The sequence below is a fragment of the Triticum urartu genome, chromosome 6A (genome assembly GCF_056163025.1).
Source record: "Triticum urartu cultivar PI428250 chromosome 6A, HENAU_Tu73, whole genome shotgun sequence".
NCBI lineage: Eukaryota > Viridiplantae > Streptophyta > Magnoliopsida > Poales > Poaceae > Triticum > Triticum urartu.
This window is the reverse complement of record NC_141878.1, coordinates 584,933,877-584,960,089: the sequence shown is the minus strand read 5'-3', so window position 1 is coordinate 584,960,089 and position 26,213 is coordinate 584,933,877. Positions and strand designations below refer to the sequence as shown.

At 44.4% G+C, this 26,213-nt stretch overlaps 1 protein-coding gene across 1 annotated transcript; it reads right to left on the bottom strand.

The window, feature by feature from the left end:
• Window positions 1–4,595: 4,595 nt before the first annotated feature.
• On the bottom strand, window positions 4,596–5,192 carry LOC125529918 (3'-5' exonuclease-like). Its single transcript, XM_048694343.1, has one exon. The coding sequence runs from the start codon at window positions 5,190–5,192 to the stop codon at window positions 4,596–4,598; it is 597 nt and encodes a 198-aa protein (XP_048550300.1).
• Window positions 5,193–26,213: the final 21,021 nt, after the last annotated feature.

Here is a 26,213-nt window from a genome sequence, read left to right as displayed (position 1 = left end):
AATCTGCAAGTGATTATCTGACCTTGTTTTGCTGAGGCATATGAGTGTAGGTAGCATTGTTCCTCGCCAACACCGCCAGGGTCCGTGGAGACGACGACCATCGCGAAAGCTGAAACAGATGTTGCTCAACGTAGCTGAAGGTCTGAGGTGCTGCTGTGTTGATCGGCAGATCATATCATTCCTATCAAGCTTGATGTTTGATGTGGGCATGAATGCTCGGGGAAAGCTTAGTTTGCTTTGCTGAGCCGTGGGTGATTTGTTTTCAGTACGGCCGGCGCTCGGGGCACAGTTTTTTTCACAGCGACGCTTTGACCTGAGTGCAGACCTAATCATTGGCAGCTTTGGAAGAGTGGAAGTACTATATACAGTATATATTTCCAAGTGCACAATTTTTTTCCATTACGTGGACGCCGAATTAAACTTATTTAGTTTTTGCTAATTCAGAGAACCTCACTCTGAAGAAATTTTGCTTCGGTTGGACTTTGAAAAAGCCTATGAGAGTTTAGTGGTTTTTCTTGGCAGTAGAAGGAGGCAAAGTGTGTCTGAATATGAATGGAGATTGGCAAAAGTATTTTTATATTTTCAGAAGTTTAATGCGAGGATTTCCGTTCTCCTTTGCCTTTTGCGCATAATGACATGAATCACCTTTATCATCCAACACATGATCTCCTTTGAACTTCTGGTAGGAGTATTTTTTTTTTCTCTCGACGGTGTAGGAGTATTACTCGGTCACATAGAACTTTATATTGTCAGAGAAATTTTTGTATTGAAACTTGAAAATTCTAACAATTACAAATTCAACCATTCTTTGGAGCAAATTTTCGACTGCAATTGTAGTTTTTTTTTTTTTGCTATTTACTCATGTAGATGAATATTTGAAGTGACGTCCCTGGACGTGGATGCTGCAGCATGCCTCGCGCCGTAGCGTCCTCATGCTGTAGGCCAGTCTTTTAACTAACCCGGCGGACTGCTGGGGCCTTTTGATAACTGATGTTTCTCTGCAGCCACATGATCAACATCTAACGGTCAGGATCGCCATGGTTCAGTATTTCATCCACAAAAACAGCACGCTCATATTTCAATAGGTAGACTGATCAACTGAAAATGCCCCATTATCATTCTAGCTCATGATCAAGTTGACAGACTTTGGAGTTCTGTACTAGCTTGTTAAACTTCTGCGGTAACTTTTTGGCCCAGTGACCATCGTCACATATTTCTTATCATTCTTGTTGTACTTATTACCCTTCTTTTTGAAGTTGGTATTTTATCGGACCTCATCTTTTTCTTAAACTTGTGGAAATTCTTATGTACCGTTTGTCCATATTAGTGGTAGAAGTTTGCTCTCAAGTTCTGTTAAACACTCAAGATGAAAGATGACATCCTCTACTGAGAATTCACGTTTCTGATGGTTTATAGTAGCGGGGTTCCTCCAGGGAGGCAATTTCACAATTATGTATTCCGCGACAAACTTGTCCGGTAACTCACACTTAAGGAGTTCGAGTTCCTTAACGATGCATTGTATCTCATGAGCCTGGTCCAACATAGGGCAGTTCGCAACCATACTGTAATCATGGATCTGCTCCGTAACATATATCTCGTTTCCAACACCAGTTGCACCTAACATAGCTTTGAGCGCATTCCACAAGTCCTTGGCAACCGCATATGTAGATATGTATCAACTAGTTTGTCTTTCATTACACTCAGAACGACTATGACAAAGACGATGGTGGCCTTCTTAAACACACCTTCTCATGTACAGGAGTAATCGTTCCTTCATGAGTTACACCAGCGACCCAAAACACCTTCATTGTTGTGAGCCAAAACTGCCTTGTAGCTCACAAATGATTAACGTGTTATGGGTCGTTGGTGGTACTTCCGAAGGGACGATTACTACCCAAAAGGACAAGGTGTTTAAAAAGGCCACCAACGTTTTTGTCGGAACCGTTATGAGTGTGGGCGAAGACAAACTAGTTGACACATATCTAAATATGCGGGTTTCCAAGGACTTATGGGATGCACTCGCCATGGAGAAATTGCATGATTACTGGATGTTTGAGAACCATCTTGTATTGCAAAATGCTCATGAAGTCCAGAGCATCATTAAGAAGCTCGAACAAGTCCAGTGCATCATTGAGAAGCTCAAACAACTTAAGTGTGAGTTACCGGACAAGTTTGTCGTAGGATGCATAATTGCGAAACCGTCTGCTTCTTGGAGGAGCTTTGCCACTCTCTGAAACATCAGAGACGTGAATTCTCAGTGGATAATTGCGTCGGTCATCTGAGTGTTGAAGAGAATTTGAGAGCAAAGGACTCACACGGTAAAGAGCTGAGAGCACTTCTACCGTCAAAATGGTAAATAAGAATGCCCACAAATTTAGGGAAATAATGGGGTCCAACAGAATACCAACTTTAAGAAGAAGGGTAAGAAGAACAAGAAAAAGATAAGAAATATGGTTGCTTTACTTGCGGTGACGATGGTCATTCGGCCAACAAGTGCCCATAGAAGTTTAAGAAGACATGACATAACTCCAAATTTGTCAACGTAACCACGAGCTAGGCATCTGGTATGATAATTTATTTACTATATTGTCAGTTAGTCAGTCAAACAATTGGTGGATTGGAGCTCATTCTAAAATTTTCACTTTTTGACAAATCAATGAATTCAAAATCAAAAGAAAATTAAAAACCCAATGGAAAAGAGGAAAAAACAAGACAAAGGAAGCGCTCACACATCGTGTGCTACATGGGTCAGCCGGACGAGCGCCCGTTTGTGCGCGATTGCTCAACAAACTGGCGCATTGAGCATCAACTAGGAGCTTCCTCGTTTGGGTCCTAGTGCAGCAAAACCAAGGGCTTCTTGGATGATTCGGGCCAGTCCTGCTAGAGTTAGGGGCCTGCAATTCCATGGAGTCTCGCACTGCATTCATCAATTGCTCTCATGCGGTGTTTTGACATTTGTTCATTGCATCGGATTGGTTATCGATAGCTAGGGGGGGGGGGGGGGGGGGGGGGTAAATAGCATAAACCACCATAAATTAGAGTTATCAAAAACCACAACAAATTAATTTCAACTAACCACCACACAAGTAAACTTGGGGGTATTAAAGACATTTCAATATACAACTCGTACCGTACCAACCAAAAATGTTGGACATCAGACCCTTAAGATTCTTCATTCTCTGAGCAGTTCCTCATATTCTATTGAATCTGCAACTGAAAAGAATTAGGCCTAAGGCCAACTTTTAAGAAATAAACGTTATAAACATTGGTGATGCCCTAAGCACGTATGACCTACATAGATGGCACGAATGAACAATAGTTTGCATCTCAATGGATCAAAAGAGCTTATATTAAATCATCCAAAAATATCTTCTTGCTTACATAGAGGTCTGATGATAAAAATAATAATAGTAACGAAATTCCTCTTTATATATAGTTGGCTTAAGGCTGAGCTATCTTCCTGGAAAATAATGGATCGGCTACTTAACTGAGATATTGACAAGTCTGATCTCGTATGCCAGTTGAATAGCCCACGTAGTCTGGTACATAGTTGCCAGAAATCCGGGTCGTCCGGGTCGAGGAATGGAGTCAAGGGTCGCGGGTGGACACCCCTCCGGAACGAGGATCGACTAGGGGTATACATCTTCGGGACGAAAATTGGGAACGTGGATCGCGATCCCAGGGGTTGCGGTACGATTGAGGGAAAGAAAGATCATTACGATCTGCAATGATGTATTTCCCAGTATTGCGAGGAGGAAAAAAAATCCCGCCTGATACTTCACAAAATGAATACTACCTCCGACACGGTTTAGAAGGCGCGTTTGGAAATTCTCTGGGATCTAGGTGATTATCTATTGGTTATGAGATGGGCTAAAAATAGCATTCACACTACGCATGCATATAGAAATAGTATATCGGAGTACTAATTAGCTACTAGAAATAAATGCAATGCGCCCTAAACTTTGTTTATTGTGGAAACGCACGCAAATTTAACTGTGTCTTCTAAACCGTGACGGAGGGAGTACAAAATCAGGCCACACGTCAGACCTCATAGCGTGATTTTCTCATCTACCATTATTACTTTCCCACAAAGCGTCGCACAACTATCCCTAAATCCCCTCTCTATCGGTTCATCTTCAAACCACCAGTCCGGCATGGATCCAGCTCCAAGCCTCCCAGCCTCCACGGCCCCACGCTCTCTTGTTTCTCCTCCCACCATTCTTCCACCAGTCAAGCAAGGTCGTACCAAGTCGGTAGCGGGAGTGCGGGACGGGAGATGCCTCATACGGCAGTGGACAGCTCGAATTCCGGCAGGCGAGCAGCGGATCCCGGTAGGCCGGCAGAGTTCAGTATTTTGTAGTGCGATTGCCTGGTAAGCATCAATTTCCCATAAACACGTACATGTTTCTGGCAATCCTGTATATCAATCTGGTTTATCGTCCATCGATCGGGGTCGTGACCCGGCAATCGATCCAGCTCGACCCGGCGTCGTCCCCGACCCTCGATCGGGGTCGATCGACCCCGGGACGTGGATCGCACCATCGACCCGCGAACCAGGCTACTATGGTCTGGTATACTCGGCAGATAATGGAGTACTAATTACCAGTGAGCAGCAGGCGACCGATTTCGAAGGAGACGTAGGCGTTGATGCTGGCATACTCGACCTGCTCCATCGACAGCAATGGCGCGTCCCAGTTGCTCGTCACCTCCCGTGACTTCGCGATGCGCACCCCCATCACCGCAAGCGCCATGTCTTTCAGCCCGGCCTGCCGCAGCTCCGGTCGCGGCCGGTGCGGTGAGTAAGCCGCCATCTCCCTCAGGTCGACCGCGTTGGACACCTCGAGGCTGTACTCAGCACGCAGGCGTTTCGCGTCGTCGGCGATCCCGACGCCGACGAAGGTGAAGCCGGAGAGGTAGAGGAAGCTGCACAGCGAGATGGGGATGCCGGTGCCGTGGATGATCTGGTACACGAGGCAGCGGCGGTCGACGCAGAGCTGGAGGACGGCGATTGGGTACTGCTCGGCGCGCCTAGTGCGGGTGGGGCGCCACTCGGCGTCGAGGCCGGCGACGCGGATCGGGGACCCCTGCACCTTCTCGATGAAGCGCTGGACGTCGAGGGACGAGGACGTCACGGTGGTGCGGATCACGGTGCCGTCGTCCATAACGACGTCGGTGTTGTATGTTTCCGCCATTAGATCAGGTTGAGGACTTCAGCTTCCTTTCTCGACAAGACGGCGCGATAGGATTGACTAGGGTTTGGGGTCCCTTGCTTGTGCCGGTCGTATCGTATATATAGTGCTGGTGTCGTCGAGATGAGCCTGGAATTTCGCACCATTGGCATGCATGCATCCCACGGTTGAGATAAAGGAGGAATGGACGCACGATTTCCGAGTATTCAGGGATCAAGGTAGGGAGGTTCTGTTAACAAATTGTACAATACGGATCCAAATGAACATACAAAAGGCAAGAATGAGCCACCTATTCATTAGTTACCTGATTTCTTCTTTTCTTCCGGTCGATATTTTAAGCCACTGTAGTGAAATCAAACGGCTCTGCTTCATCTTCCTCCTCCAGCTCGTCTCTTCTCCAGCAAGCTACCCCCACACCCACCATGACCGCCAGTCAGGATTCTTCTCCCCGCAAGCGGCGACTAGAGCTCGAATGTTGTCTAATCCTAGGGGTCAAAACGAACTCCACCCCCTCCACACCCCCCCCCCCCCCACACACACACCGGCGCACCCCTCACGAACCCTCTTCCTCGCCTCCGGTGACAACGACATGTCTTCCCCGCCCCTAGCGAGGTCATGGTGAGCCCTCACAGGCAATGTCCGGCTAGAGCATGTGATTAGCATGAGGAGAAACAAATTCTTTGCCAACAATTCCATCGACTAGTGGATCCTGGTACAACCGAACCAAGGCTTCTTGGATGGAGCCCATAGCCTGGACATAATTATGGGTTTGGAAAGTTTTGCCTGTGCCAGCCAACAAGGGTATGATTGATTACTAACAGTCGAGAAGTGAAAAGTTTTTGGCACCTTCAGAAGTTGCAGTACCGGCTTTCAAAAAATAAAGCTTTAGAAATTCCAACTTTTGGTATTTTGAACTTTTGAATTTCAACTTTTGGTATTTTGAACTTTTGAATTTCAAATTTTTGTATTTTGAATTTCAACTTTTGGTATTTGAACTTTTGAATTTCAACTTTTGCTATTTTGAACTATCAAAACTTCAACTTTCAGAAATTGGAGCTTCCAAAAATGAACACTCAAAAGAATTGAATTTTAAAAATTGAGAAAAACTTGACATAGGAACAAAATGCAAAAGAGAAACACACACGTGGGTCCCACCAGGATCTCTCCCGTGTGTGCGTCCAACTATTTCCGAGAGTGTGCTCCCACCCCACATGGGTGAACCCCTCTCCCACGTTATCTCCCAACCTACAACCCATATCCTTCCCCGATAGACTGCATGAATTTTCAGAAGGGATTAGTGGGAATTGGTGGGGGAGGGGGTGTCCGTAGATCATTTTGTGGCTACCATCCGTAGGTACGCCATTTGTACAGTTAGTCATAACAAACACTTGTTTTGAAAGCCTCATTTCTTTACCACAGTCACAACTAAAAGCTGCTAATCAATAATGTAATGCCCTTTTCTTGGTGGATGTCCGGTTTTTACACATGGGTGACTCCTCTCCCACATTATCTCCCAACCAACCACCCATATCCTTTCCCGATAGACTACATGAAGTTCAGGAGGGATTAGTGGGAATTGGTGGTGGTGTTGGGGGGGGGGGGGTCCGTAGATCATTTTGTGGCTACCATCCGTAGTCCTGCCATTTGTACAGTTAGTCATAACAAACACTTGTTTTGAAACCCTCGTTTCTTTACCACAGTCACAACTGAAAGCTGGTAATCAATAATGTAATGCCCTTTTTTGGGTGGATGTTCGTTTGTCCATATGGGCGACCCCTCTCCCACATTATCTCCCAACCAATATCCCATATCCTTCCTCGATAGACCGCGTGAAGTTCAGGAGGGATTAGTGCGAGTTGGTTGGGGGGGGGGATCATTTTGTGGCTACCATCCGTAGGTCTACCATTTGTACAAACACTTTCAGCTTTGAGGAGTTGTGTATCGCATTTTGTTTTCATTTTTGGGAATGTCTTGTGTTTTGCCCCAGTAGATCTGTTATTTTATCTTTCGCACTTTGTGAACTTGTTTGGATATGGTTTTGTTGTTTGGATATGGTTTTGGTTAGTGCTTTATATATAAAAGTGGGGCGAAAGCCTATTTTGAGTGCACATTCACACTATGATTTGATTTCAATGTACTTAATTGTTAGTTGTTGAGAGATTGGCTCTCAATTTCTTGTTGATGTAGTCATGAAGCAGTGCCATGTGTTTGCATGAAAATCGTTTGGTTCGTTCAATTTCCCTTTGAAATGTATGCGGTCATGTTGACGGTTGGATGGCCAGCTCCCGTATCACTGTCCATAGGCGCGTCTGCGCGCAAATACCTTGTCCGTTTTGGGCTCCTCGTTGAAGATACCCTCACAATGTTTATAACACTTGGTTTCCCTTTTTTGGAGAAGAAAGTCAGGAATCCCTCCCTTTCACGAGTAATAGGCCCAGCATCGTCACCCAGAGCCGGGCTACGTCCCGCGATGGGCGGTCAAACGGCCATGTCAGTACTATTTGGCTCGTTGCATAAGGCAATGGACAACGTATTGCAGAGATCGATTCCACTAGCACTAGGCAGGTAGGCAGAGGAAGGGAACGGAGCAACCATTGAAGCATTTTCTTTCTCCTGTAATTACGAGGCGACTCCTAGAGCGACTAGGGTATCCGCTGGTCAGCCGCGGGTCGCCTCTTCGAAGCGGCTGGGGTGGCTGTCGCTTTGCTATCCCAGGGCTGTATCTTGTGGCGTTGTCGCTGGTCTGTCTCCCCACGGCGTGACTGATGGCTGATGAAGTTCACAAGTAGAAGGATCAATTTTTCTTCTCTTTTTGCTTTGAACTTTAGAATTTCAACTTTTGGTATTTTGAACTTTTGAATTTCAAAATTTGGTATTTTGAACTTTCTCAGCAAACAGAATAGCCATTTACTTTTCTTTTTGGTGTGAATGTTGGGTTTTCTTGTTTGAATGTGCTGATCACTACAATTTTAGTTGGGACAAACCCTTTGTTTCGGTTTTGGTATGTTACCTTAGATGTTTTTTGAAACAAACTTATCTTTTGTGCGTATACATATGAGATCAGATGTATAGACCATCAAAAACCACTGAAGTAGGTCCTTTTTTCCATCATAATCCTCCACAAGCAAAGCCATACCTCTGAATAGCCAAGGCCCCCATGAACGACCTTCTCTGTCACATATGTATGCCGCGTGTGGCTGAGAGTTGAGTCGTGGGCTGGGACTTGGTCTCGACGGGCTGTCCCTGGGCTTGTAGTGGGGAGGTCGCTAACAGGAGGGAGGTGTTGGGAGTTCGCCATGGACGTGGAATTCGGCAACAACAATTTCGCCGGGGAGGGAGAGGAACGGCGCTAGAGCTGGATTCCTCGAGCTAGTGTGATTTTGGAGAGGGGGGTAGGGGAGGACGATGGAGCTTGCAGGCGTGCTCGGGAGTGCTTTAATAGCTGAGGCCAACGAGCGGAGATAAGGACAACCTTTGGAGGTGTCGGTGCGAGGCGACAACGGCACCATAGAGACTACAGAGGGGAGGAAGAGCTCATCGGTGGCTCACTAGTGCTGTGCAGCCACAGCGGCGACGCGGCGATGGCAGCAGGCGGGCTACCGAGCAGTGGCACACATGCCCGGCCTCGGGCACGCGGTTCTCTGCTGATGTTCGGGCGCGCAACTGGAGCACAGGGGAGGTCCAGGGTATAATACCAGGGAGCACAGAGAGGGTAGGGGCAAGCTAGGGGAGGCGGATGGCGCGGTGTCGGGGTAGGGGTCGAGCGGCACAGGGGATGACCACTATTTTGACATGCCACAGGGCCAGTCACTGCGTAGTGCCGCAGGATATGGCATTAAGAGGTCATATGGTTCGATTAGCACAGTAAAAATTTGTCAAATTGATCTTGTGCACGTCTCTTCATGTCATAGGAAGGTTATATATAGAAGCGGGAGATTTGACAGAGGAGCTACTTTCCGTTGAGATGAGAACTATAGAGACCTCAATTGGAGTTCCACCAAGAGTCGCCCTACAGCGAAGAACGGTTATGGTTCGGGAACAGGGGAACTCAAAAACGATGTATATGATGTTGAGTAAGGGCGTCTCTGATGGACACACTGCGTCACGTACAGTGCCATCGCCAGTGCTGATAACGGGCCAACGCTGGGAGGGAGGGAGGCGGCAGGAGCAAGAGCTCCGTGCGTGCATGTATACCTTTTAACAAGTGCTCACCAGCGGTATATATTAACATTCATGCTGCCAACATGGTGTGTACATAACTATCTTTTCTGCTCTATATCTTCTAACTGGTTGATCTCTTTGTTACTTAATTACAAATCAGTTTCAGGCTAGGCAATAGTGCTATGGTTTATACTATTGTATTTTGTTTCAAATTGATGACCATGGTATGTTCAAGCGGGAGTGAACCTGGCCGAACGCATGTTACCTCTAAGATAATATCATTTTGAGCACCGTTTCCATAAAAAAAATCTGAGTAAAATTCGCTTAGTCTGTAGTAGTAGAATACCATGCCAATCAGGATCCCGAAGTTCTACTGGAAGGGAAGGAAAGGACACAGATTATTAATGCCATTGTTGTGCATTGTATCCTCTCTCTCTCTCTCTCTCTCTCTCTCTCTCTCTCTAGATGCAATCAGTTTGATATGTATTGCCTAGGATGACCCAATCATGTGCAATCAGCCAGCGATTAGTGTTAGCTGAAACATCATTTTAGGCAATTATTACGACAGGTGCAAGACTGCATTGCGCATTCGGATGGAATTGCAGCTGCAACTGTTGTAGACCGTGTCATGTCATGCTGGTCACCTGTGATGGCATGTGCCGAAGTGATTTGCGCAGCATGCTATGACGAGCGGCCTCCTCCTCATGTGCTCTGCTTTCACTCATTGCTCCGCCTGCCAACCAGCCAGCTCTCTTGACCTGGTGACCAACAAGTGAGTGGGTAGGCTTTCATCACTCAACTTTGTTGTGCTATTGTGATAGCCGAATCCGAAGTTTCAGACTGCTCCCCTCTATCAAAGGCAGAGGATGGGAATGGCTTATGCAATTTTTCTTTGAAGTGTAGTAATATTGCCCTTCTCACATTTTCCTTGCTCAGTTTGATTTACATGTTCTTGCAGCTTTGGTTCTAATTATTTGTTGCCCATCATTGTAGATTCTTCGTGGTGGGTGGTGCCATCAGTGGGACGCCTCTTCTTCTTTGTATGCCCGCATTCTCGCTGGCCATGGACTTCTTCTCAACCTTCCTGTGTCCTGAGAAATTGTTTATTTCTCTGGTTTCATCTAATTAACAAAAGTTCGTCACTTTAACAAAACTACTTTTCAAATCATTTTTATTTTTTTTAAACCCCCATATATTAATTAGACAAAACAAGATTCTTACGATCGTTCATTACAAAATTAGTCACACAGGGCCAAATACTATTATATAAAACACCATCGATCCTGCTATCAAAACTAGATTTTGCAATCTCGTGCGCCACCCTATTAGCCTGCCTATCAATCTTCACGATTTTGAAATCCTTTATAAGTTTTGAAACGCTCAGTGCCTCCATTTTCATATCCACAAGAGGAGACATGTCGATGGATTCTTTTGCCAGAAAGAAAGCAACAAAAGCGCAATCAGTTTCCAAGACAATTGATTTGTAAAGTGTAATACCAATGTATAACCCGGCGAGGGACGCACGAAGTTCTGCTTCATCCACACATGTACATGACCGGATAAAATCCCATGATGAAACCAAGACTTCGCCCAAGTTATTCCTGGCAACAACCCCAACACTAGCAGATCTCATGCTCTCCAAGAAACTAGCATCAACATTTATCTTAATACACTCAGGATCCGGGGGCTCCCAAACCCGACGATCATTCGCGGGTGGAATAACACACCTCCAATTGTCAATCACCCCCTTATCTTTGATGCTCAAGTCAACTTGCACACATGCGTTTGCTAACGTGAAATATTTCTAGTAATTTCCCACAAAGACAACAGAGGCGGCTAATGTTTCTTTCCCTCTTTCAAAGATCAGGTCATTTCTCAGATGACAAGCCCTTCAGAACGTGGATTAGCGGTAACCCCAGCTGGTCAAGCAAAAGAAGAATCCAGTCCAGCCCCGTACATCTGAAAAAGCTCCTCTCCAGAAATATTCTACACATCTCTCATGGCAAAACGGAAGGCACGCGCCTTAGGACAAGTCACAAGGGCATAGAAACTACTTTCATCCTCCACATCACAAATAGTGCACATACCTGACACCGTTTGGTGATGAGCAACTTTGTTTACCTGTGTAGCCAAGCTGTTGGACGCGGCTCTCCAAGCAAAAATTCTAATTTTTTGCGGAACTTTGGCCTTTCAAATAACATCCCACATCCTCCTATCCTCATTAACGACAGTGTTGGACGTTCCTGTCTCGCGCTTACAATCCTTTACATTTAAGGCCAGTCTATACACACTTTTAACAGAAAACATACCATTTTTCTCATCGTGCCAACAATTTGATCACCCTCTCCTATAGACTGTATACGTAAATTTGGGATCTCCTCGGCATCATGGTGATAGAACAAGTACCTAATTAAATTTTTATCCCATCATCTTGTTCCGCTCATGAATAATTCACACACCCATTTCAGTCTAGTACGGTTCTTCTTTGCTATGACTCTGAGGCCGAAATTTCTAGGAAGCCAGGTATCTCTCCAAATATTTACGTTTTTTTCATCAAACACTCTCTAGATGACCCCTTTTTTTAACAGATCCAGGCCATGCATAATACCTTGCCAATTTACCGATGTAGACTATGGGAAAGCAGTATCCGGTATGTGACCATTGGGATAGTATTTTGCCTTCAAAACCTTAGCACACAATGAACCTGGGTACACCAATATCCGTCGAGCCTGTTTGGCCAAGAGTGCTTGATTAAATAACCTAAGATCTCGGAAACCCATGCCCCCTCACTTCCTGGCTTAGTGAGTTTATCCCAAGCTAACCAATGAGTTTTCCTTCTGTCTTCTTCGTCTCCCCAACATAAATTCCTTATAATCTGAGCCAGCTCATCACATAATGAGGCTGGAAATTTGAAGATACCCATGGCGTACACTGGGAGCGCTTACAACATTGCCTTGATTTAAGTTTCCTTTATACCGCTTGAAGCATATTTTTCAATCCAATCTGATGATCTTTTTAAAGCCTTATCTTTGGTTGACTGGAACTTACCAACCTTCATTCTAACCTTAGGTACTGGTAAGCCAAGGTACTCATCCTCAAAACCTTCTGCGGTAATATTTAGAATAACCATCGTGGCCACCTGATCTTCCATACTACACTTCTTGCCAAATTTAATCGAACAATTATCAGGGCTCAGAAGCTCACCAGTTCCCACCTCATAGGTCGACAGAATATTTTTAATGATTAAGGCTTGATCTATGGATCCCTTGAAAAAGAGCAGGCTGTCATCTGCAAACAATAGATGAGGAATACCTAGAGCTTGTCTATTCAAGTGAAACTCCTTTAGAGCTCCTTTATCACATGCATCCTTTAACAACAAAGAGAGGGCCTCGGCCACAAACAGGAACAAATATGGAGATAAGGGATCCCCTTGCCTGAGGCCACAAGATGGATAAAAAGGTTCCAACAACTGGCCATTAAAACGAACTGAAAATTTCATAGAAGTAACAAGCATCATAATCCAGTTAATCCAAATTGACGCAAAACCAAAAGCCCCCAACATACTCTTTAAAAATTGTCAATCCACTCGATCATACGCTTTTGCGAGGTCCAACTTATAAGCACAAAACTCTCCATGCTGATCTTTTAATGTACTCAACAAATGAATACATTCGAACGCAGTAAGTGCATTATCAGAAATTAACCTTCCTGGAATAAAGGCACTCTGAGTGGGAGAGTGTTGGGGAACGTTGCAGAAAACAAAAATTTTCCTACTCGTTTCACCAAGATCATCTAGGAGTTCATCTAGCAACGAGTCATTGGATGCATCTACATACCTTTGTAGATCGCGCACGGAAGCGTTCAAAGAACGGTGATGATGTAGTCGAACACGACGTGATCCAAATCACCGATGACCAAGCGCCGAACGGACGGCACCTCCGCGTTCAACACACGTACGGGACGGGAGACGTCTCCTCCTTCTTGATCCAGCAAGGGGGGAGGAGAGGTTGATGAAGATCCAGCAGCACGACGGCGTGGTGGTGGATGCAGGGCGTCACAGTAGCAGGGCTTCGCCTATACTACAAGATGGAGACGTAACGGGGAGAGAGGGAGGCGCCAGTGGCTGGTGTATCAAGTCCCTCCTCTCCCCCACTATATATAGGAGGGCCAAGGGGGGGTGGTGCGCAGCCTAGGAGATCTGATCTCCTAGGTGCGCCGGCCAGGGGGAGGATTCCCTCCCCCCCAAGGCACCTTAGAGGTGCCTTCCACCACTTGGACTCCTCCCCATGGAAACCCTAGGCGCATGGGCCTAGTGGGGCTGGTGCCCTTGGCCCATGCAGGCCAAGGCGCACCCCCTACAGCCCATGTGGCCCCCCCGGGACAGGTGGCCCCACCCGGTGGGCCCCCGGGACCCCTCCGGTGGTCCCGGTACAATACCGATAACCCCGAAACTTGTCCCGATGGCCGAAACAGCACTTCCTATATATAATTCTTTACCTCCGGACCATTCCGGAACTCCTCGTGACGTCCGGGATCTCATCCGGGACTCCGAACAACATTTGGGTTTCTGCATATACATATCTTCACAACCCTAGCGTCACCGAACCTTAAGTGTGTAGACCCTACGGGTTCGAGAGACAAGCAGACATGACCGAGACGACTCTCCGGTCAATAACCAACAGCGGGATCTGGATACCCATGTTGGCTCCCACATGCTCCACGATGATCTCATCGGATGAACCACGATGTCGAGGATTCAATCAACCCCGTATGCAATTCCCTTTGTCAATCGATATGTTACTTGCCTGAGATTCGATCGTCGGTATCCCAATACCTCGTTCAATCTCGTTACTGGCAAGTCACTTTACTCGTACCGTAATGCATGATCCCGTGACCAGACACTTGGTCACTTTGAGCTCATTATGATGATGCATTACCGAGTGGGCCCAGTGATACCTCTCCGTCATACGGAGTGACAAATCCCAGTCTTGATCCATGTCAACCCAACAGACACTTTCGGAGATACCCGTAGTGCACCTTTATAGTCACCCAGTTACGTTGTGACGTTTGGTATACCCAAAGCACTCCTACGGTATCCGGGAGTTACACGGTCTCATGGTCTAAGGAAAAGATACTTTGACATTGGAAAACTCTAGCAAACGAACTATACGATCTTGTGCTATGTTTAGGTTTGGGTCTTGTCCATCACATCATTCTCCTAATGATGTGATCTCGTTATCAATGACATCCAATGTCCATAGTCAGGAAACCATGACTATCTATTGATCAACGAGCTAGTCAACTAGAGGCACACTAGGGACATGTTGGTGTCTGTTATTCACACATGTATTACGATTTCCGGATAACACAATTATAGCATGAATAAAGACAATTATCATGAACAAGGAAATATAATAATAATGCTTTTATTATTGCCTCTAGGGCATATTTCCAACAGTCTCCCACTTGCACTAGAGTCAATAATCTAGTTACATTGTGATGAATCGAACACCCATGGAATTCTGGTGTTGATCATGTTTTGCTCTCGGGAGAGGTTTAGTCAACGGATCCGCTACATTCAGGTCCGTATGTACTTTACAAATCTCTATGTCTCCATCTTGAACATTTTCACAAATGGAGTTGAAGCGACGCTTGATGTGCCTTGTCTTCTTGTGAAACCTGGGCTCCTTGGCAAGAGCAATAGCTCCAGTGTTGTCACAGAAGAGCTTGATCGGCCCCGACGCATTGGGTATGACTCCTAGGTCGGTGATGAACTCCTTCACCCATATTGCTTCATGTGCTGCCTCCGAGGCTGCCATGTACTCCGCTTCACATGTAGATCCCGCCACGACGCTTTGCTTGCAACTGCACCAGCTTACTGCCCCACCATTCAAAATATACACGTATCCGGTTTGTGACTTAGAGTCATCCAGATCTGTGTCGAAGCTAGCGTCGACGTAACCCTTTACGACGAGCTCTTCGTCACCTCCATAAACGAGAAACATTTCCTTAGTCCTTTTCAGGTACTTCAGGATATTCTTAACCGCTGTCCAGTGTTCCTTGCCGGGATTACTTTGGTACCTTCCTACCAAACTTACGGCAAGGTTTACATCAGGTCTGGTACATAGCATGGCATACATAATAGAACCTATGGCTGAGGCATAGGGGATGACACTCATCTCTTCTATATCTTTTGCCGTGGTCGGACATTGAGCTGAGCTCAATTTCACACCTTGTAACACAGGTAAGAACCCCTTCTTAGAATGATCCATATTGAACTTCTTCAATATCTTATCAAGGTATGTGCTTTGTGAAAGACCTATGAGGCGTCTTGATCTATCTCTATAGATTTTGATGCCTAATATATAAGCAGCTTCTCCAAGGTCCTTCATTGAAAAACTCTTATTCAAGTAGGCCTTGATGTTGTCCAAGAGTTCTATATCATTTCCCATCAATAGTATGTCATCTACATATAATATGAGAAATGCTACAGAGCTCCCACTCACTTTCTTGTAAACGCAGGCTTCTCCATAAGTCTGTGTAAACCCAAACGCTTTGATCATCTCATCAAAGCGAATGTTCCAACTCCGAGATGCTTGCACCAACCCATAAATCGAGTGTTGGAGCTTGCACACCTTGTCAGCATTCTTAGGATCGACAAAACCTTCCGGCTGCATCATATACAATTCTTCCTTAAGGAAACCATTAAGGAATGCCGTTTTGACGTCCATTTGCCAAATTTCATAATCATAAAATGCGGCAATTGCTAACATGATTCGGACGGACTTTAGCTTCGCTACCAGTGAGGAAGTCTCATCGTAGTCAACCCCTTGAACTTGTCGATAACCCTTAGCGACAAGTCGAGCTTTATAGATGGTCACATTACCATCCGCGTCTGTCTTCTTCTTTAAAGATCCATTTATTTTCTATGGCTCGCCGTCCAACGGGCAAGTCAGTCAAAGTCCATACTTCGTTTTCATACATGGATCCTATCTCGGATTTCATGGCTTCTAGCCATTTTTCGGAATCCGGGCCCGCCATCGCTTCTTCATAGTTCGAAGGTTCACCGTTGTCTAACAACATGATTTCCAAGACAGGGTTGCCGTACCACTCTGGTGCGGAACGTGTCCTTGTGGACCTTCGAATTTCAGTAGGAGCTTGATCAGAAGTATCTGGATCATTATCATTAACTTCCTCTCTAGTCGGTGCAGGAACCTCAGGAACATTTTCTTGAGTTACGCCATTTTCCGGTTCAAGAGGTAATACTTCATCAAGCTCTACTTTCCTCCCACTTACTCCTTTCGAGAGAAACTCTTTCTCCAGAAAGAGTCCGTTCTTGGCAACAAAGATCTTGCCTTCGGATCTGAGGTAGAAGGTGTACCCAATAGTTTCTTTAGGGTATCCTATGAACACGCATTTTTCCGACTTGGGTTCGAGCTTCTCAGGTTGAAGTTTCTTGACATAAGCATCGCATCCCCAAACTTTTAGAAACGACAGCTTAGGTTTCTTCCCAAACCATAATTCATACGGTGTCGTCTCAACGGATTTCGACGGAGCCCTATTTAAAGTGAATGCGGCAGTCTCTAAAGCATAGCCCCAAAAAAATAGTGGTAAATCAGTAAGAGACATCATAGACCGCACCATATCCAATAGAGTGCGATTACGACGTTCGGACACACCTTACGCTGAGGTGTTCCAGGCTGCGTGAGTTGTGAAACTATTCCACATTTTCTTAAGTGTGTGCCAAATTCGTGACTCAAGTATTCTCCTCCACGATCCGATCGTAGAAACTTGATTTTCCTGTCACGTTGATTCTCAACCTCACTCTGAAATTCCTTGAACTTTTCAAAGGTTTCAGACTTGTGTTTCATTAAGTAGACATATCCATATCTACTCAAGTCATCAGTGAGGGTGAGAACATAACGATAGCCACCGCGAGCCTCAACACTCATTGGACCGCACACATCAGTATGTATGATTTCCAATAAGTTGGTTGCTCGCTCCATTGTTCCTGAGAACGGAGTCTTGGTCATTTTACCCATGAGGCATGGTTCGCATGTGTCAAATGATTCATAATCAAGAGACTCTAAAAGTCCATCTGCATGGAGCTTCTTCATGCGTTTGACACCTATGTGACCAAGGCGGCAGTGCCACAAGTATGTGGTACTATCATTATCAACTTTACATATTTTGGTACTCACATTATGAACATGTGTAGTAATACGCCCGAGATTCATTAAGAATAAACCATTCACCATAGGAGCATGACCATAAAACATATCTCTCATATAAATGGAACAACCATTATTCTCAGATTTAAATGACTAGCCATCTCGAATTAAACGAGATCCCGATACAATGTTCATGCTCAAAGCTGGCACTAAATAACAGTTATTGAGGTTTAAAACTAATCCCGTAGGCAAATGTAGAGGCAGCGTGCCGACGGCGATCACATCAACCTTGGAACCATTCCCGACGCGCATCGTCACCTCGTCCTTCGCCAGTCTCCGTTTATTCCGCAGCTCCTGCTGTGAGTTACAAATATGAGCAACGGCACCGGTATCAAATACCCAGGAGTCACTACGAGTACTGGTAAGGTACACATCAATTACATGTATATCAAATATACCTTTGGCGTTGCCGGCCTTCTTGTCCGCTAAGTATTTGGGGCAGTTCCGTTTCCAGTGACCCTTCCCTTTGCAATAAAAGCACTCCGTCTCAGGCTTGGGTCCATTCTTTGGCTTCTTCCCGGCAGCTTGCTTGCCGGGCGCAGCAACTTCCTTGCCATCTTTCTTGAAGTTCTTTTTACCCTTGCCCTTCTTGAACTTAGTGGTTTTATTGACCATCAACACTTGATGTTCCTTCTTGACTTCTACCTCTGCTGATTTCAGCATAGCAAATACTTCAGGAATGGTCTTTTCCATCCCCTGCATATTGAAGTTCATCACAAAGCTCTTGTAGCTTGGTGGAAGCGACTAGAGAATTCTGTCAATGACCGCATCATCCGGGAGATTAACTCCCAGCTGAGTCAAGCGGTTATGCAACCCAGACATAGTGAGTATGTGCTCACTGACAGAACTATTTTCCTCCATCTTACAGCTGAAGAATTTGTCGGAGACTTCATATCTCTCGACCCGAGCATGAGCTTGGAAAACCATTTTCAGCTCTTCGAACATCTCATATGCTCCATGTCTCTCAAAACGTTTTTGGAGCCTCGGCTCTAGGCTGTAAAGCATGCCGCACTGAACGAGGGAGTAGTCATCGGTACGTGCCTGCCAAGCGTTCATAACGTCTTGTTCTGCAGGGAGAACAGGTGCGTCACCCAGCGGTGCTTGTAGGACATAATCTTTCTTGGCAGCTATGAGGATGATCCTCAGGTTCCGGACCCAGTCCGTATAGTTGCTGCCATCGTCTTTCAGCTTGGTTTTCTCTAGGAACGCGTTGAAGTTGAGGACTACGTTGGCCATTTGATCTACAAGACATATTGTAAAGTTTTATACTAAGTTCATGATAATTAAGTTCATCTAATCAAAATATTAATGAACTCCCACTTAGATTAGACATCCCTCTAGTCATCTAAGTATTACATGATCCGAGTTAACTAGACCGTGTCCGATCATCACGTGAGACGGACTAGTCAACGTCGGTGAACATCTTCATGTTGATCGTATCTTCTATACGACTCATGCTCGACCTTTCGGTCTTCTGTGTTCCGAGGCCATGTCTGTACATGATAGGCTCGTCAAGTTAACCCTAAGTGTTTTGCATGTGTTCCGAGGCCATGTCTGTACATGCTAGGCTCGTCAACACCCGTTGTATGTGAACGTAAGGATCCATCACACCCGATCATCACGGCGTGCTTAGAAACGACGAACTGTAGCAACGGTGCACAGTTAGGGGAGAACACTTCTTGAAATTGTTATGAGGGATCATCTTATTTACTACCGTCGTTCTAAGTAAACAAGATGCAAAAACATGATAAACATCACATGCAATCAAATAATAATAGTGACATGATATGGCCAATATCACACAGCTCCTTTGATCTCCATCTTGGGGCTCCATGATCATCTTGTCACCGGCTTGACACCATGATCTCCATCATCATGATCTCCATCATCGTGTCTCCATGAAGTTGCTCGCCAACTATTACTTCTACTACTATGGCTAACGCGTTTAGCAATAAAGTAAAGTAATTTACATGGCGTTTCTCAATGACACGCAGGTCATATAAAAGAATAAAGACAACTCCTATGGCTCCTGCCGGTTGTCATACTCATCGACATGCAAGTCGTGATTCCTATTACAATAGCATGAACATCTCATACATCACATATAGATCATTCATCATTCATCACAACTTTGGCCATATCATATCACAAACCACTTGCTGCAAAAACAAGTTAGACGTCCTCTAATTGTTGTTGCAAGTTTTACGTGGCTGAATTAGGGTTCTAGCAAGAACGTCTTCTTACCTACGTTAAAGCCACAACGTGATTTGTCAACTTCTATTTACCCTTCATAAGGACCCTGTTCATCGAATCCGCTCCAACTAAAGTGGGAGAGACAGACACCCGCCAGCCACCTTATGCAACTAGTGCATGTTAGTCGGTGGAACCGGTCTCACGTAAGCGTACGTGTAAGGTTGGTCCGGGCCGCTTCATCCCACAATACCGCTGAAGCAAGAAAAGACTAGTAACGGCAAGAAGGTTGACAACTCTACGCCCACAACAAATTGTGTTCTACTCGCGCAAGAAGAACTACGCATAGACCTAGCTCATGATGCCACTGTTGGGGAACGTTGCAGAAAACAAAAAATTTCCTACTCGTTTCACCAAGATCATCTAGGAGTTCATCTAGCAACGAGTCATTGGATGCATCTACATACCTTTGTAGATCGCGCACGGAAGCGTTCAAAGAACGGTGATGATGTAGTCGAACACGACGTGATCCAAATCACCGATGACCAAGCGCCGAACGGACGGCACCTCCGCGTTCAACACACGTACGGGACGGGAGACGTCTCCTCCTTCTTGATCCAGCAAGGGGGGAGGAGAGGTTGATGAAGATCCAGCAGCACGACGGCGTGGTGGTGGATGCAGGGCGTCACAGTAGCAGGGCTTCGCCTATACTACAAGATGGAGACGTAACGGGGAGAGAGGGAGGCGCCAGTGGCTGGTGTATCAAGTCCCTCCTCTCCCCCACTATATATAGGAGGGCCAAGGGGGGGTGGTGCGCAGCCTAGGAGATCTGATCTCCTAGGTGCGCCGGCCAGGGGGAGGATTCCCTCCCCCCCAAGGCACCTTAGAGGTGCCTTCCACCACTTGGACTCCTCCCCATGGAAACCCTAGGCGCATGGGCCTAGTGGGGCTGGTGCCCTTGGCCCATGCAGGCCAAGGCGCACCCCCTACAGCCCATGTGCCCCCCCCCGGGACAGGTGGCCCCACCCGGTGGGCCCCCGGGACCCCTCCGGTGGTCCCGGTACAATACCGATAACCCCGAAACTTGTCCCGATGGCCGAAACAGCACTTCCTATATATAATTCTTTACCTCCGGACCATTCCGGAACTCCTCGTGACGTACGGGATCTCATCCGGGACTCCGAACAACATTCGGGTTTCTGCATATACATATCTTCACAACCCTAGCGTCACCGAACCTTAAGTGTGTAGACCCTACGGGTTCGAGAGACAAGCAGACATGACCGAGACGACTCTCCGGTCAATAACCAACAGCGGGATCTGGATACCCATGTTGGCTCCCACATGCTCCACGATGATCTCATCGGATGAACCACGATGTCGAGGATTCAATCAACCCCGTATGCAATTCCCTTTGTCAATCGATATGTTACTTGCCCGAGATTCGATCGTCGGTATCCCAATACCTCGTTCAATCTCGTTACTGGCAAGTCACTTTACTTGTACCATAATGCATGATCCCGTGACCAGACACTTGGTCACTTTGAGCTCATTATGATGATGCATTACCGAGTGGGCCCAGTGATACCTCTCCGTCATACGGAGTGACAAATCCCAGTCTTGATCCATGTCAACCCAACAGACACTTTCGGAGATACCCGTAGTGCACCTTTATAGTCACCCAGTTACGTTGTGACGTTTGGTATACCCAAAGCACTCCTACGGTATCCGGGAGTTACACGGTCTCATGGTCTAAGGAAAAGATACTTTGACATTGGAAAACTCTAGCAAACGAACTATACGATCTTGTGCTATGTTTAGGTTTGGGTCTTGTCCATCACATCATTCTCCTAATGATGTGATCTCGTTATCAATGACATCCAATGTCCATAGTCAGGAAACCATGACTATCTGTTGATCAACGAGCTAGTCAACTAGAGGCACACTAGGGACATGTTGGTGTCTGTTATTCACACATGTATTACGATTTCCGGATAACACAATTATAGCATGAATAAAGACAATTATCATGAACAAGGAAATATAATAATAATGCTTTTATTATTGCCTCTAGGGCATATTTACAACAGAGAGACCATACCATCCAAGAGAGGTCTCAGTCTATTCACCAAGCACTTCGAAATAATTTTCTAAATTACATTGCATGGTCTGATCGGTCTGAAATGTTTGATGCACTAAGGGTTCTTCACTTTGGGAATAAGGACAATAGTAGTATCATTTACACCTACGGGCATAACAAATGGGATAAAAAACTGCTGAACAACCCTTACAATTTCCTAAATCATTTTTATCCTAGTGTTGTTTTATGTTATATGTTATCTTGAGACCATAGTATGTCGTCCTTAGACCAATGATGGTGATGATTGTTGAACAGTACTGATCATAAGAACATCTTAGTCTTTTAAGAGGTTGGTATCTTTTATAAGTAGAGATACATGTGAGTATGAAAAGTGATGGTCTGCCAGAACTTTTGATGGTTTAATCTCCCTCTCATATCGTGATGCCTGACATCTCAGTCATTTTCAGATTGTGGCTGATGCCTACATGATGTTGGCCAATGTTTTTATTACTTTGTATCAGCTACCCCATGCACACCTTTTAATTTTATTTCATTTTCACTACTAATCTTTGGCTTCTTTTGTAGAGTTTTCTGCCTGGAATGAATTTATAGTAAATGTATCTTGCTTACGAGTTTTGAACTTCACATTAATTGATTTTATCCAATATACAGTAATTAGTGCATCAAGATAAGTTTGGCTAATTTGGCAGGCATCTACATATTAATTTATTTTATTCAATATACAGTAATTAGCACATCTAGATAAGTTTGGCTTATTTGACTGGCGTTATTGTACATGCTTTTCAAAAGCTTAACAAATGGAACTATTCTACTAAATCAGCATACCAAAAAAATCAATAGCCTTCCTAAACTTTACATGAAGTTATGGACTTCAAAATTGTCATGTATGTTCTTATCCTCTGTAGAGTTCGTTTCTGTTGGTATTTTATGTTGTTTAACTTGCACCAGGAGTGTCAACAAATTATAGATAGCATGCTTCTGCATTGTTATGTTTTAAATGAAGTAATAAGTGTTGCTGAATGCTAATTGATTTTTAGCTATTAGTGAAGAAAAATCTGTCCAAGGAATTATATTGTCATCAAGTGCAGGTGGATGATATTTGTTTAGATGCGTGCATCTTTTTGGCATGAAGGATGGTAGCTATTAGTTTGGGATCTAGGAATCATTGCTTTACTTGGTCCTATTTAAGTCCAAAAAAATATTTAGCTTTCATGTAAAATAATCTTACATCGGGCTTATGTATTTTGTACTCCCTCTGTAAAGATATATTTCTTTATAGAGTACATTTTTATCAGAGGTTCATACTAACAAACATTAAAATCATTTATCTTTTAGTATTGATCTGTCTACTACTAATAGTGCATGAATTAGAATAGAAGCATGTCCAACAAATAATAGTTGCAGTGAATTGTTTTTACCTCCTTGATGTTTAAAGTGTTGTTGTATTGAATGCATATCATCCTGGCCTATTATTAACTCTTCAATGAGGTTACTGGAAGACCAGAGGTTTAGAAACTAAACTTCATTCCTAAGCTATTTGGTATCGGGCCAAAGCATATAATATTTGACTCTTTGCTATTATGGTTTGTGGTAGGGGTTGTTATATGCTAAAGAATCTGGTACAGACTGTTAGGTTTTGATTCTTTGCATTCATGTCCGACCAAAAAAGGAGGTTGTATGGGCCTTAGATCCGAAAGAATTATATGTCTTGATATGTACTGTTATATGCTAAAGAATCTGGTATAAACTATTATATTTTTTCTAAAAGGATTGTCAATTGTTTACTGTTGGTATTTTGAGAAGTTGACAAGCATGGCTGCTTCAGAATATTGTAGAGTCTTAAATCCCGGTGCAAAACAATAGGAACTGCCTAAGCTTAGAAGAAATTGCATATGTTAGTTTGGGTATAGTGTCACTTATCTTGTACTAACTCGGACATGAAATCAGCATGTTGGCAACACATGTAAGGGCTGGTTTTGTTCCTGCAGGTGCTTGGCGCCTGTTGCATGGTTGGTTCTTCGACGCTTTGAGTCTGTTGCTCATGTTATAATATATGAGTGGAGATCAACTATGTTACCTATGTATGTGGTGGTTGTTTAGATTAATTATTGTCCTATACATGCTCATTATGCATATCTGCATTATGTATTACAAAGAAACAATTAAATTTTGGCCAAGTGCACCTTTCATATACCTGCCATTACCGCGTTTGTCAGGTGGATGTTGCCCAATTAAATTTTATACCTTCACGTCATGGCTTGAATCTTATATTATCATATATGTATGGTTTGATTCTTCTATTTTTTGTTGATAATAGTTTAATTATACCTGACACTATGTGGTGCCTAAAGTAAGCTCCTAATCGCTTCAAACCCATTTAGGAACCAAGTACCCAACTTCAGTGGCGTAGCCACAGCGTGGACAGGGTGGTCCATGGACCACCCTGTAATTCGGCCCATTACTTCATAATATATATGTAAATTAATAAGAAAAAAATTATCTTTGCTTGCATCGGCCAAGGCCCAAGCCCAAAATACAAGGACTGCAGTTGACTAGATCGCTAGGCTTTCTCGTTTGCTCCTATTTTGTATGCTCCCAGCCTCTCAGGAAAACTCTCCTCGTTTCCTTCGTATCCTGTATGACGACTTGAACCGACGCACGGCCGGCAAACCCTAGCGAGGCTGAGAGATGGAGGCAGCAGAAGCCAGTGACGCACGGCCGACAGGTAGGAGGATTGGTGAAGGAGTGTGCTAGAGGCCCCGACAGGTAGACATCAAGCTCTTTGAGGTTCTATGTGTTGGTTGAATAGATGAATCTGAGATTGTGTGATGCATATCATATAATCATACCCACGGATACTTGAGGTGACATTGGAGTATCTAGGTGACATTAGGGTTTTGGTTGATTTGTGTCTTAAGGTGTTATTCTAGTACGAACTCTAGGGCTATTTGTGACACTTATAGGAATAGCCCAACGGATTGGTTGGAAAGAATAACTTTGAGGTGGTTTCGTACCCTACCATAATCTCTTCGTTTGTTCTCCGCTATTAGTGATTTTGGAGTGACTCTTTGTTGCATGTTGAGGGGTAGTTATGTGATCCAATTATGTTATTATTGTTGAGGGAACTTGCACTAGCGAAAGTATGAACCCTTATGTTGCATGTTGAGGGGTATCTATGTTGCATGTTGGAGGAGGTTTCGTACCCTACCATAATCTCTTCGTTTGTTCTCCGCTATTAGTGACTTTGGAGTGACTCTTTGTTGCATGTTGAGGGGTAGTTATGTGATCCAATTATGTTATTATTGTTGAGGGAACTTGCACTAGCGAAAGTATGAACCCTAGGCCTTGTTTCAACTCATTGGAATACCGTTTGTGCTCACTTTTATCATTAGTTACCTTGCTGTTTTTATTTTTCAGATTACAAAAACCATTATCTACTATCCATATACCACTTGTATCACCATCTCTTCGCCGAACTAGTGCACCTATACAATTTACCATCGTATTGGGTGTGTTGGGGACACAAGAGACTCTTTGTTATTTGGTTGCAGGGTTGCTTGAGAAAGACCATCTTCATCCTACGCCTCCTACGGATTGATAAACCTTAGGTCATCCACTTGAGGGAAATTTGCTATTGTCCTACAAACCTCTGCACTTGGAGGCCCAACAACGTCTACAAGAAGAAGGTTGTGTAGTAGACATCAAGCTCTTGGCAATACGCGCACTATCGACCCGTAAGAGCTCACTCTCATCTTCTCTGATTAAAAGTATGGTCTCCGTATTTTTTAATTCAAAGTATAATTTGCATTTACTATTTAAAGAAGTTTACTCGTGAATGCAAATTGGAACTCGGAACTGATGTATTGAGTTGATTGATTAACGATTATTATGTATTCAATCAAACAGACAATTAACAGATTGAACTTCTTTTTATTTGCAGAATTGTTGCAAAATGAAAAGGAATGGAGACATTGTATCTCCTTTTAATGCAACACGCGGCAAAGAAGATGGTTTATCCTCTATTTTCATCTCCTTCTCCGGCATCGGTCGTGGCCATGGCAGAAGAGTGAAGATGATACATTGATACTTTCATGGCATTGAGAAGGCGTGATACGTCTCCAACGTATCTATAATTTATGAAGTATTCATGCTGTTTTATTATCATTCTTGGATGTTTTACAATCATTTTATATTAGATTTATATCATTTTTGGGACTAACATATTGACCCAGTGCCCAGTGCCAGTTGCTGTTTTTGCTTGTTTTTTACATCGCAGGAAATCAATATCAAACAGAGTCCAAACACCGTGAAACTTTTTGTGGATTTCTTATGGACCAGAAG

Coding starts and splice junctions, on each gene's coding strand:
- LOC125529918 (XM_048694343.1), bottom strand. CDS start 5,192: ATGGCGGAAACATACAACACCGACGTCGTTATGGACGACGGCACCGTG.